A 13,224-nucleotide genomic window follows, 5' to 3' on the forward strand; every position below is an offset into this window, starting at 1 on the left:
AGAAGTTGAAAGCAGTTGCTTCAACTAACCCGAGGTGAATGCTCAGTCGTTTGGCCCTCATCAAGCAAGATGAGATTTTGGAGGGGAGCATTACCATCACTAGTCACTTAGTGATAGCTACACCTCTGCTTAGTGATAGCTACACCTCCACGCAGGCAAACAGGGAGAAAACAGATTATCTTATACCTCTTCTAAGTAGTATTTGTCTATTGCTTCCACATCCTCTATTTCTCCTTGTGCAGATATTCATAATTAGAAAGGACCCAGTAGAAAAGACCTGAGGTGCTTTTTAACCTTCTGCTAAGAGTCCATAGGGACATGCAAGACATGAGCAAAAAATATTTATAGCATTAAGAATATACAAATCTAGTGTAGAAGCCACATGACAAAAAACAAGACATTTCTGAGCTACTGAGTGAAGAACCATTGTAAGGTAACAAAATATTAAAAAGCACTTCAAATTTGAGCAGATCTGTCTAGTGTCAYGTCCTTTGTAAGGCAACACAAGTGCTGGGATTTGTTGCAGTTCAGCCTGCCTTTCAGTGAAAGTGGAAATTGCCTTGTGGAAGTGTGAGACTTTCCCACTCAAAGCTGTTGAGTATTATAGTTGTATTAYAGTTTATGTTGCAGTGGCCTTTACGTTCATCTATACTATGAATAGCTGTATGTTCTTAAATAAAATATTCATTTTGTTCTCAGGATAACCTGGAAATTCCTGGAGCCTTACTTCTTACTTTGCTGCAAATCTCACATCGTGGTTGAGTAATTAAATAGCARGAAAATTCCTTACATTGCTCTTGCACAGCCTTCAGCATTAATCACGAGACTTACTACACCTCACTCAGAAGTGAGCTGAGGTCTATACATTTTTCCTTCAACACTACCATCAAGAAGAGGCTTTGTAATCACTGTGTATACGTTAATTCTAATTTTGAGCAGTCACTAAGGAAAATTCAAAAATTCCTATTTTTTAAATGTCATATTAAAAATAGTGCAATGTACAATYAATGTAATGGTATATTTCTTATATATACATGTACGTACAGAGGAAAAGTGAGAGAACACAGTGGATGCAATTATAAAAGCCACACAATCCAAAAATTCTCGAATTGGGGCAGAAGGGGGAAAATGGCCAGAAATAGAATCAAGAGCTCAAAATACGCCTATTTTTTTTCTAGGATGAGTATTCAGATATATAATCTATTAGTACTGAAAAAATGTCCTTGTTCATGAGAGTGCAGTTGATAAAAATAACCTTTCCTAGGTTTTCTTACAGTTTTTACCTTGCTGTATTATGCAAAGTAGCTACCCTGGGTAACAGCTTTGAGGGTTTGAGGGGGATCAAATATGTGAACCTACTTATTTACAGAGACTGAATAATAAATGCTATGTGTTGTAAGTAACCAATACATTTTGCTCTACTGGAAAAAAATGTAATTCTTTTTAACGGTGTATTTTTATTTTGTTAAGTAACCTGGTCTTGAAGGATTCTAAAAGTTCACTGCCAAAAAAAAGATGTATTTGAACCTTACCTCTTCAATCAAATACCACTGTAACCGGAGACTATGGAGATGACTACATCTTTCTGTTCTTTAAGTTCTGAACAGAATTAATTGCTGCATCAAAATCAAGATAAATCAGAGCCAGATATGAAATGATCCATGCAATAGACTAATATTTTAATTCACAAAACAGATTTGGAGCAGTAAGATCTTCTTTTTTTAGAGAGATTCAGATATTGACTATCATAGTAAGCACTAATAGCACATCTAATAAAATTAGATATGGTCAGTTATGTATGGCTATGGTAAAATATTTTGGAATAAAAGACTGAATCTTACCTGATTTCATTTGTGTAAAACATGCTTGGCTTATTAGTAAGACTTTGTTTTTTGTGGAACTTGAAAATTACCAGGTTTGATATAAATATTTGTGGACAGAATTGTTAACTGGGTGTTTGTCTTTGGGTATGTATGTATGGAAAAACCTGTCAATTTTCTAATAGGATAATACCTAGTGCCCTAAATCTTGAGACTGTGTCACTTCAGATTAATCTGTACTCAGGTTTGGCATTGACAAAGAAGCATCAGTCAATATTTGGGCAAAGACAAACACCAACCATTCTTTTTTTCTTTTTTCATCTGCAGCTTTTGATAACACTGATCACAAGTTTTATAGAAAAGCTGCAGGGTCTGAGCCGTGCTAACAAAGGTTTAGGAGCAACAGGGACATTGTCACACTTCTGACATCAAAATTTAAAAAAAAGTTATAAAGGAAAAGTATTGGCATCTCTTTGGACATGTTATTTCCGTCTTTGTTATCTCAAAGTGTAAACATTGAATCTAGGACTGCATTCAAAGAGCACTCAGAAATACAAGGAGGCAGCTGTCGGTTCATTTAGAAGCAATGCTTTGTATTAAAARCTTTAAAATATCAACATTTTGTAGACTGAATTGCCTGCCCTTTTCCTAAACTTCCTCAAGAACAGAGTTGTGTTTAACTAGCGTCTTGACTGGTGTGTGACCTGAGTACCTGAGAGGCTTCTTTCTGTATATGCCRCTGTAGCAGCTACACGGAAGCACCCTAAAAGTCTCTGACTTCAAGGAAGAAGGGGCTCTTACAGCGTGTGCTTTTTTAGAAGGTCTGTAGCTCTACAAATTAATCTCCATCATTYGGATTTTTCCAAGTTCTGGTGCAGGATGTGGAATAGTTAGGAAAGAAGGCAACACAAGATGAATGATCTCTGTGATGATTAACTTTTGGAATGAGAATATTATACATTAATTTTGCTTCCAATACTAGTTTGAGTAGCTAAGACTTTTTTCAGTGATTAAATGAAAGCTCAAGACTTAAGATACAGGAAAATTCCACTCCTCCTGATAAAGAAAGGAAAGCACAGACTGTAAATTGTCCAGAACAAAGAAGGAAGGTCCAATATGTAGCTGTCATTATTAGTAGTCACAAAACCTGATATTTCTATTTTCAGTTGTCCCAACCAAAGATATCCAGGTCAGGGAAAACAGAAAAATGGAGAAAAAAAAAAAAAAAAAAAGCTTTCTATTTAAACAAATCCCAAAGAAAACTGTCAATACTTTTTGTGAGTGTGTCTGAAGTGACAGCCACAGCATTACTGACTCAATGYCGTGCATTAGAAAGTCACCTCCTGATCTTTAGAGCAGGATGTCACTGAGGCAGCCTTACATCCTTACTTTTCCCACTGCCTGGCATGCACCCATTCAAAAAAATGTTCAATAGATTTTTAGTAATCCTCAATGTGTCAGCCATCTAGAACATGATGTATTTTTCTGAGCTCTTGAGCAGCTTTAAKATTTTAGTTCATTCTAAGTTACATAGAAGACCTGAGCAAATGATTCTCCGGACAGCACAAGCCGTGAGGTTTCACCCAGTGGTTTCTGCAGCCGGACGACTCACGTCACCCGCTTTCCAAGGCTGCCGCTGGGGAAATAGCACAGAGGGTCCCATCCCATTCTGTTCCAAACTCCCTCTCACTTTTTTATTTTCTGTATCAGCTTGGCTGCATCCCAACTGCGTCCATGTATGTACACTCCTATCCATTTTATAACCACAAAAATTTARAGGGAAGACAAATTTAGAGGATTAAAATAGACCAAATTGTGAACTTGTTTTAAGGTTATTAATGAAAATGTTAATCCAAATTTTTTTTTTGTTAACTTACAATAAAATTTTCAGATAGCATTTTGGGAAGCTAAACTATTTTCACCAGCATATTTGAAAGGAAAGATGAAATTCAAAAAGGTTGTTGTACTTTCATTTTCAATGTTAAAATCTTTCTTACAGCATCTGAGATGCACTGATGTATTCTAGTAGAAGCTACCTTTAATTGTTTAGAACATAAAATACAGTGTATTTTGCTACACTGTAATATATTTGATGTAACTGCAGAATATGACGTGCTCCTACTACGCACTATGAGTGGTGACATGCCAAAACAAAATAGCATTTGGAAAAAAAAAGGAAAATATCTAATGAGAAATTTTCAAAATATTTGTTCTGATCTGGAGTGAACTCCCCCTGAAATGCTGASATTTCTCCATGAAACAAAAGTTCTGGATTTCGATGTTCTGACCTGCATATGGTTTTACCWTGCCCCTGGTTTGTTGCAGAACCACAGCTAACCTCAGTGGAACCTGATTAAAGCTAGTGCCTGGTTTGGCAACACACATATTTTACTCAAATGAGCTAAATTTTGCTAGTCCAATAGTGGTACTAATATTCATACTTCACCTTGTCAGCAGAAAAGCGTACCTGCTACATCCCAGTCCCACAAATGGGAGTTGGTAAAAATGAGCAAATTAGAAAAATATCGTGAATTTTCATGCCAAATTGCAGCTGTGAAACTAGAAAATGATTTAATATGAAGGGAGCAAAGCRTACCTGGAAAAATACTACACTGCTCCTACTTTTTCTTAGCTAAATCACATTTGAAATCTGTCTCTTCTGCGACTGTGTCATTCTTTTGATTTGAAATACACCCTAGAAGGCAAGGCAAGGAAGTAACTCTCAGATATTCCTTTGAGAAATGCGAAGAAAAAACAGCTGCAGCAGTTAGCTGTGACTTCAGACTTAACTGCTGRGTTGACACGAGGTCACTGCATCTCTTCGTGCTGAGGTTACAATAGAGAAGTCCCATGGTGGGAGGAAGCTGACAGGGTAGAAAGGAATCTATCTCTATATTTGTATTTAAAATATATGTATGTAGTTAATGTACTTAGCTGGGCTCTCCAAACACCACATACAAATGTCACCAGGCCGATTCTGCAGCATTCACCAGGCTGGATTAGAGGTTGCCAAAAGATGGCAATCRGTCCCGCTGCTTCTCCTCCAAGTCCGTCCTCGGAATTTCCTCCGTAGCAGCTGTGCTGGGAGTGTCAGAAAGGCAATCTGAGAACTGCAGCACTGAGGCTGAACATATGATGGGAACAACTGAAAAGTTAAAAAAAAAAAAAGTCATTTTGCAAAGTAAAATTTGAGTCATTAGTTAAATGACTCAGACTGAGAAGTCTGAGACAGTTGGGAATCCACTTAACTGATGAACTAGGTGAAGTTGCCAGTCTAACAGCAGCTGTAGTTAATACACAGAACAATGATAATGGCATTGCTGAGGGTCCCATATTCCTGCTAAAGTGCCTTTTCTGAGTAGACACTTCTCGGGAAGCAGACCTGGGACACCTCTGTGGGAAATGAGAGCTGAACCTCAGGAGACCTCTCAAGTCCTGGAGACCCCTCAAGACCTGGAGAGCAAGCAGTCCCAGCAGCAGGACGGCTTCAGGAACGCTCACTCCAGCCAGTGACGGGTCAGCACTGAGAGGCGTGGGCCTGTGGACAAGGCCTGCTCAGCAGGGCCCATATCCCCCCGGGCACCTCCGTGGTGGCTGTGTAACCACAATAATGGCCTTGTAAATATTCAGTGTAACTTTCATTAGAGTGAGGAGCCCTGGCTGCCCCTCAGTGCCTGTAGAGCCGCCTGCCTTGGCTGTGCCCTCAGCAGCTCCCGTCCCTCCTGYCCCTAAATCATCCCTTCCCGAGACCCCCAATTAGACCTGGAGATTAAGTTCTTAATTTTCTTGGCTGCAAAACCAGTAACAAATCGCTCAGACTTTGTTTTTCCACTGAGCCCCAGGCTTGATTTATTGTGTCTATGTTATCGCAAAAATCAGGCTTCATTCAAAACACTTTTCTGGGATAACTCTATACCCTCGCTATTTATTTTGACTGTCCCTTCTCGTTAACGTTACTAATTTTTAATTGCTCCCCGCTCACTTTTAAGCCGCCTGCGCTGCCAGGCAAGGGGGTGCATGGTCCCTCCACCTGGGACAACCTACAAGCACYGGTGGCAGTGCGGCTGCCCAGGGAGAGTCCCGGCCACTCTCCTGTCCCTCCCTGCGAAGCCCAGGGCAGCGGGAGTGCTCGTGGGGAGGTCACCCCAAGAAACAGTGCAGAGAGAGAAAGCATTCGCTTATTAAAACAGTAAAAATAATAAAACCCCCTGACTTCCAAGCCCAGCGATTAAATTTCTCTCCTTCAGCAAAACTGTTACTTTATCCTAAGAAAAACAGCACTAACAGAGAGGGGGGAGCTCAGCGCCGGCTGCGGCCCCGCCGCGCGGACCGTTAACGGTCGCCGCGCCAGCCGTTAGCGGCCGCGGCGCGCGGGGGTCTCCGCTGGCCCGCGCGGCCGCCGCCGCTGCCCTTCCCGCGGCCTCTCCCCCGGGGCACCGCCCGCAGCCGGTACCGGGCGGGAGGAGCTGCCGCCGCCCGACAGCTCCGTGATTAATGACCCTCCCGCCCGGCAAGGGGCGGTCGCTGCCGCCCGCGCTGGCGGCCGAGCGGGGAGGGATGAGGGGTGCCCGGCGGCCAGGTGCACCCCGACCCCGCCGTACGGGCTGGCCGCGCCGGCTTATAAGAGGTGCCGGGGGCCGGAGAGGGCTGCAGCTGTCGAGGCTGCCTTTGCGCGCCCGACCGGCAACGGTAAGTTCGTCCCCGCGCTCCGTGTCCCGCGCGCTAGCGAGGAGCAGCGCGGTCCCCGGGCGGGGGGCTCGGGGCAGCGCGGCGGGACGCGCCGCTGCCGGGGCCGCCGGCAGTGCCCCCGCGGCCGCGAGTGTGCGGCGCGCGTGGGAGAGCCGCGCCGCAGCCTCCGGGCCCCGGGCCTGCCGGGGCGAAGTGCCCAAGGGCGGCCAGCCTGGCCGCCAACGGCCGCCAACGGCCACCGCGCCGCGCGCAAACCGCCGCTAACGGCCGCCGCTAACGGCCGCGGCGCCTCAGGAGCGGGTGAAAACCTGCGGGAGCAAACTCCGCTCCCCGCGCGAGCGGCAGCCCCGGTTAAACACGCACACGCGCGGCCCTGCGCTGCGGCTTCGGGGGAAGGATTTTCCTTACCTGTTAGTGGGACTGCGCGAGGAGCAACGCCGTTTTAAAAGCCATACAAAATGATCCGCCTTAACTTTATTTTATTTTTTTTTCTTTTTTTCCCCTGGGGAGCAACGGAAAGGGCTGCAAATAAGATTATTCGTGTAYTTTCAGTTTGTTCATTCTGTTCTGGTGTTTTTGGTCTTTCACTTGCTCATTCATGTGGGCCCCTGCTGTCCCTCTCGCACAGAAATACAGGACAGAAGCAGCAGCGTGTGCTATTTTATTTTGTAAACGAATTACATTTCAATTGTAAACGAATTACATTGTCTTTGTAGTAGTAGCCATATAAAACACAATTATACCTGCTTGCTGTAGAAATGATGCGGTAAAAATTAATTAGAAACGATATAAATACTCTTGCATTCATAGTCCCATTTCCAGGTTCTTTGCTGGCCATCCAGTGTGCGTGTTTGCCAATTTCCAGAGGAAATGTTTAATTCTATAAAAATACAAACATTTGCTTTGTAAGATTTTCAAGCAGATTACACAGGAACACATACTAACTTGAGGGRTTTTATTTACTTTTCAGCGACTGTATTTTGGGGCACACGCTTTGAGGTGGCTCTGGGCTTTACGAAGTGTGAGATCTGAGCACACAAGTAGGAGCGATGCCTCCCCTCAGCTGCGCTGTGTGACAAGTGCAATCTGAGCTCAGAAAGCTCTGTTTTGGATACTAGCATAAGCACACATGCACACACTTGCATCACAGCCTGTATTTCTGCTTAAAGGAGTTTTCTGCTCCGTTAGATACTGCTCTATGTACTCAACCAGAAATCCAAWCATTAAAAGAATAAGATAGAGCAAAGTGTCTGTTTCCACAGTTGAAGCTTTGCTATTTTTTTCCATTGGCCCAGAAATTTCATCCAATGTAGTTGTGAAGCTTCTAAGATACAGGCTCCYACTTCAGAAAGGCTCACAAAGAAATGAGGTTTCTAGGTATATACATTTTAATATGGTGTATGTCCATAAAAAAAGATTATAGTCTAGTTAAATACCATGACAGCAAAATAAAACTGCATGTAGACTAGCTTTCTTGTCATATTTTTTAGTAGAATCACAGTTATGTTAGCTATAAATAATCATTTAATCTCTCCGAATTATTTCTCTGATTAGGACTTTCCAAGTAATCAGAGAAATCAGGGAAGTTTTCATCTTTTCAGTGGGATTTAGATGGAATAGCAGACAAGAAATCCTACTGGTGAAACATGACACAGAATAGCATTTTTGCTTTTTTTCATAGCAACCTTGACTCTGCAGTCAGTGACAATAGAGGGATTTTGTCACTAAAATGCTTACAGATCTGACTGTAACTTAGGGAGATAAGACCAAGAAAAAGTTGCCATTTGATGTTTTACGTATTAAATTAAAACAAAATASACAATTTAAGGGTCATTTTTTTCCAGCGCTCATTCAAGAGGGCTTATGGACTTTAATTTTGATTTATATAGGTAATAATTAATTATCTTTGTAAATAATAAATTATGACRTTTTCCCGCAGTTTACAGTTCAAATCCACACAAAGTATTTCACAAATAATTTCATATTCTAAACTATGCCAACATTTAAGTGAATAAGAGTTGTTAAACCTATGAGTCAGCTTAACAGCAAATTAATCACAGTAAAATCTCAGTTAAAAAAAAATCACAGCCTTGTCACTTTTCTGTTACGGCTCTTTGGACCGATTCCTTGACTTGGCTTTGCTGCTATTGGCAACAATTACACAGGCCCTCCAGTATATGTTCRAAACGCATTGTAAATGTAGATCTCAAATAATTTGCATATATCATTTTTATTCTAATTGAATATAAAATCTAATGAATATCATTTTAAAAATTAATAACTTCTTGTTCTTGTTGTCTATCCCAGATTTCACAGAAATATCAGCTCTCTAACACATGAAAGCCAAGATCTATCCAAGAAATTCAGAAGGTCTGCTTGGATAAGAACAACCGGATCAGGTATTATTGCTGCAAAGTGGTGGACTTCGGGGAAGAATGCTAGCATTGCATAATATGGTGGAAGTTTGTGAATTAAAGGAACATTATTTTTATTATAGGCAGAGCTGATAATCTTCTATGAAAGATGAGGTAATTATTTTAGGTAATTATTTTTAGCTTTGCTCATAAGAATAAAATTGCAATTGTTACTAGAGGATGCTTTTGCCCCTCAATGGCCAGAAAGCAGTTTACAAGATTATTTTTAAGTTTGAAAATGTAAAAGAAAAGACAGGAAAAGCACAGATACCGAGTAATTTCAGGTGTGAAAGGACAGGAGAAGTCTGTTTCTGATCCTTCAAAATCATGGGTCAGATTTTCCCTTTCAAAATACCTGTGCCATGTTTTTGCCGCAGCTGAAAATGTGTTTCTTCTGAAGAAGAACACATGTGTGTTCCACGAGCACTGTGTGGTGCTCGGAGCACTGATCCAGTGTGGTGGATCCATACACTGATCCAGTGTGGTGGATCCATACACTGTGGTGTATGGAGCACTGATCACATACAAGAATGTTGATGAAATGATTGCAGGTAAATAGAAAGTGCACACATGGTACCACAGCCCAAGTGATGCAAATAATGTATTTAAAAAATATGTTAAAATCACATTTAATCTGATTTTTATTTGGTTGTAAATGGAAGCTACTCTGGCAGTACTGCTTAGCATTGTGTTTTGAATTTTCTCAGAAAAGTCAGGTGATCTTTGGATTAAGAATTTTTAAGATTGTTTTCTGTAATACTGGAGGGAAAAAATTSAAACTGCTTGATCAGAATTGTAAGCGCTGTTTGTGTGCGCGCATGTGAGRGCAGATCCATGTGGGATGGATCCCCTCGGTGTGTGGGAGGCTCTGAGCCTCCCCGTACGCTCCCGCGCGGCTGGTGCCGGAGCGCGTAGTTCAGMGATGCTCCTCTTGGTTACAGGGCCTCCCAGCTGGGGAAGTCACCGATGGACTGYGGACACTTGGCTGCGAGCAGCAAGGAGAGCTCGAGCCCCGGCCTGGCGCCCGGCTCCCCGGCGCCCGCTGCGGCCGGCAGCGGGTCCGTGGCGGCGCCGCGGGCCGGAGCAGCGGCGGGGAGGCCGGCAGCGGCCAACGCGGCCCGGGAGCGCAGCCGCGTGCAGACGCTGCGCCATGCCTTCCTGGAGCTGCAGAGGACCCTGCCCGCCGTGCCGCCCGACACCAAGCTCTCCAAGCTGGATGTGCTGCTCCTGGCCACCACCTACATCGCGCACCTCACCCGCAGCCTTCAGGATGAGGAAGAGGCGCCAGGGGAGGCCTTGGGCCCCCTCCGAGGGGATGGGTACCTGCACCCTGTCAAGGTAGGGGAGCTTGGGAGCAGCTTCCTCCTCCTCCTCCTCCTCCTCCTCCTCTCAGTGCTGTCAACTGCCCTTGCAGATGGGCAGATTTCAAAGCCATTTGCTTTGCTAAAATTAGTAAATGAAAACCCTGCCTTGCTTGAGCTTTCCAGAGTAGTTTAACCCTTGTTTTGGGGTGGTAGGGCTCAAACAACCCGGAGTTCACTGACACTTTCCCTTTATCTTCAAGGACTTTGTACAATAGTATCAAATATAGCAGAAGCCCAAGGCCAGCGGGATTTGATTCCTTGGAAGTGAGGGAGGAGGGCAGGAATCGAGGAGTATCAGTCCTCGTGCTCACGCAGGTGTGCAAAGCTGCTCCCCAAAGGCCCCCGRAGCCGCTGCAGGTCATGGCTGCGATGGAGGAAACCAGTTGCAGCGGCCCCGGCACGGCAGGGCGAGGGCTGCGCCGCTTCTCTGCGGAGCCAGCTACGAAATGTGACAGTCCTCACTGGCCACGGCTCAACTCCTGGTATAAAAGCCCTTTTCAGACACATTTATTTCATCTAGTTTGCATATGCCATTATTTTTTTCCCTTCATCAAAAAAATTCATGGAGATGGAGGGAGAATGTGGAAGGGGAAATGCTATTAAAGAGTACCTGGGGATGAAAACTATTTTCAAATACACTGCCCAGTGACCGATGTGACTTTGTGACTTTTGAGTACCAGGAGGTATTTTCTTTGGCTCTGAGCTCAGGAGTGTGTTAAAACACTGAGGGCTTTTTTTTTTTTTTTTTTTTTTTAAAGAGTCTGATGAATTGAGAATGATTTAATTGAGATTAATTTGTGAAGTAATCTCTAATTCCCATAAAGTGACTAATTCACAGAGAGTTCCTTGTTCACAGTATTAGTCACCGTAGCTGCACATAAATACATTTTTAAACAGATTAAAAGCATGATGTGAGTAAAGGTAATTTAAATGATTAGCAGACTCATTAAGAAAGCAAAACCTTTAAATAAATTAGAAGATGGCTATATTTCRTAAAATAATAAATACTGCAATGTATTTCAAAGCAAGTTCTTTGACTTCAGTCGATTTGCTTGAGCAAAGTGAGTGGACAGAGGTCTCATGATACTTTTTAATGACTGCCAATTACTACAGGTAGAAAAATACTCTTAACCAGTTATTAAAGCAGTTAAATTATCCAGATGCACAATTTCCAGACTACTGAAATAAAGCAACAGTTGATTCATTTAGCAGTTATTTTTTACTAATCTTAGTTAATGTGTCATCTGCTTGTCTTTAGTTTTGATGAAGTACAGGTTGAAATCAAAATCCAGTCAGTCAAATAAGTGTTTCTAATATTCTTGGTAGTAAATTACTTTTTTTAGTTGGAACTAGAACCAAAATGTCACAGACTACTTTATTAGTAGTAGTATTTATTAGCAAAGTATTACATGCTTTAAAAAAAAAAAAAAGTGCAGCACATATAAAAATGGTATCTAAGCATTATCTATTTACCATGGTAAATAGAAATATGAAAACTGAAATATCCAAGTACAGTTAAGTGCACACAGACAAGAAACATGGTTAATGACTTTAAACTAGCTAAGTCACAGATAATTTATTAGTGATCCAATTCATATCATCAGACTTGCAATAAAAACATTGAATGAGATCTTAAATGGTCCTTACAGTAAGAAGTATTCTGCGTTTTATCTCTTCAATAGAAGATTTGAGGTTGAAGAAGTGCCTTTAGACTTCGGAGTTACCTTTGTGTCAGACCAATACTTGTTTTTCTATGTTCTGCTTTTATAACAGAAATCAGTCGTTGATTTTGATCAACAAGACTCGCTGTATGGGACTAAGGTCATTCTATTAAGAGGACTAAGATATCTCCATTCCACTCCCGGAGAGTATCCTTGCACGCAGCAATTAACACGTGAAGTGTGCGGAGCCCTCAGTGGAATTACAAATGCATTTCASTGAGGCACCACAGCACACGTACAAAGAGTGGGAGAAATCTGGATTCACACATGTCAAGTCCAGAAGAAAGGTGTCAACCCCTTCCCAAAAGTTACTTCTAAACATAACATTACCCAGAGCACCATGCTGGCTGCTTTTCACATATTTTTTGTATCAACGTGTCACAGGTTGTCCTTTCAGATACCGACTTTACAATAATCAACTTGAAATATCCAACTCAAGGGGAATTCTTCAGCTGGGCAAGACATGTAGCTGAAATAGTGTTTGCTGCGTAGGGATTCCTGCAGGGCTGTTAAGAAATGCTGGCTGCAAAGTAGTTGCAATCCCAGCAATGGATATTGTGTGGGCGGATTGGAGTGAGCGTGAGTGATCTGTGCACACGCTGTGCCTAGGCAGCRAGGCAAATCCCGGAAGCAGCCCAGGCCCCATATCCAGGAAGGCTCTSTTTCCTGCATCTAACGGAGTATCTGTGATACAGGTGCCTACATGATGACATACCAGCATGATGCACAACTATGTGTTGGCTCATGAGGATTTTTAGGCTATTTGAGAAAATATCCATGCTGAGATTGTGTTACACACCTTCTAATAACTTCCTTTTTTCAATAAATGACTTTTTTCATTATCATTTAAAGCTTTGCTTTCCTGCAACTGAATTCAGACTGCAAAGATGAAATTCAGACTGCAAAGATCCCTGCATTTCAGCTCTGTGCTTGTCTTTTGTCTTGCAGAAATGGCCAATGCGATCCAGGTTATACATAGGAGCTACGGGACAGTTTCTGAATCACTCAGCACAAGGAGAAAGTGCAAGCCAAGGAGAAACATCAACAAGTTCACAAATCTAACCTCTTTTTTCTTTATATATATAAAAAAGTTATTTATTTCATCATATATATTTAAGTTAAACACCTGCAGACAAACTTTAATTCTTCAAGTACTGTTTATGGTTGAGAAGGAGCTGGTTCTTGAATGCAATTAATGCCTTATTAACTTAATCTG

At 42.3% G+C, this 13,224-nt stretch overlaps 1 protein-coding gene across 1 annotated transcript; it reads left to right on the forward strand.

The window, feature by feature from the left end:
• Positions 1-8,832: 8,832 nt before the first annotated feature.
• On the forward strand, positions 8,833-13,096 carry TCF24 (transcription factor 24). Its single transcript, XM_026035599.1, has 3 exons — positions 8,833-8,908; positions 9,865-10,261; positions 12,957-13,096. Exons 2-3 carry the CDS (start codon positions 9,890-9,892, stop codon positions 13,068-13,070), a joined length of 486 nt encoding a protein of 161 aa, XP_025891384.1. The 5' UTR covers positions 8,833-8,908; positions 9,865-9,889; the 3' UTR covers positions 13,071-13,096.
• Positions 13,097-13,224: the final 128 nt, after the last annotated feature.

Source organism: Nothoprocta perdicaria, unplaced genomic scaffold (genome assembly GCF_003342845.1).
Source record: "Nothoprocta perdicaria isolate Ctin4 unplaced genomic scaffold, notPer1 scaffold_162, whole genome shotgun sequence".
Classification (NCBI taxonomy): Eukaryota; Metazoa; Chordata; class Aves; order Tinamiformes; family Tinamidae; genus Nothoprocta; species Nothoprocta perdicaria.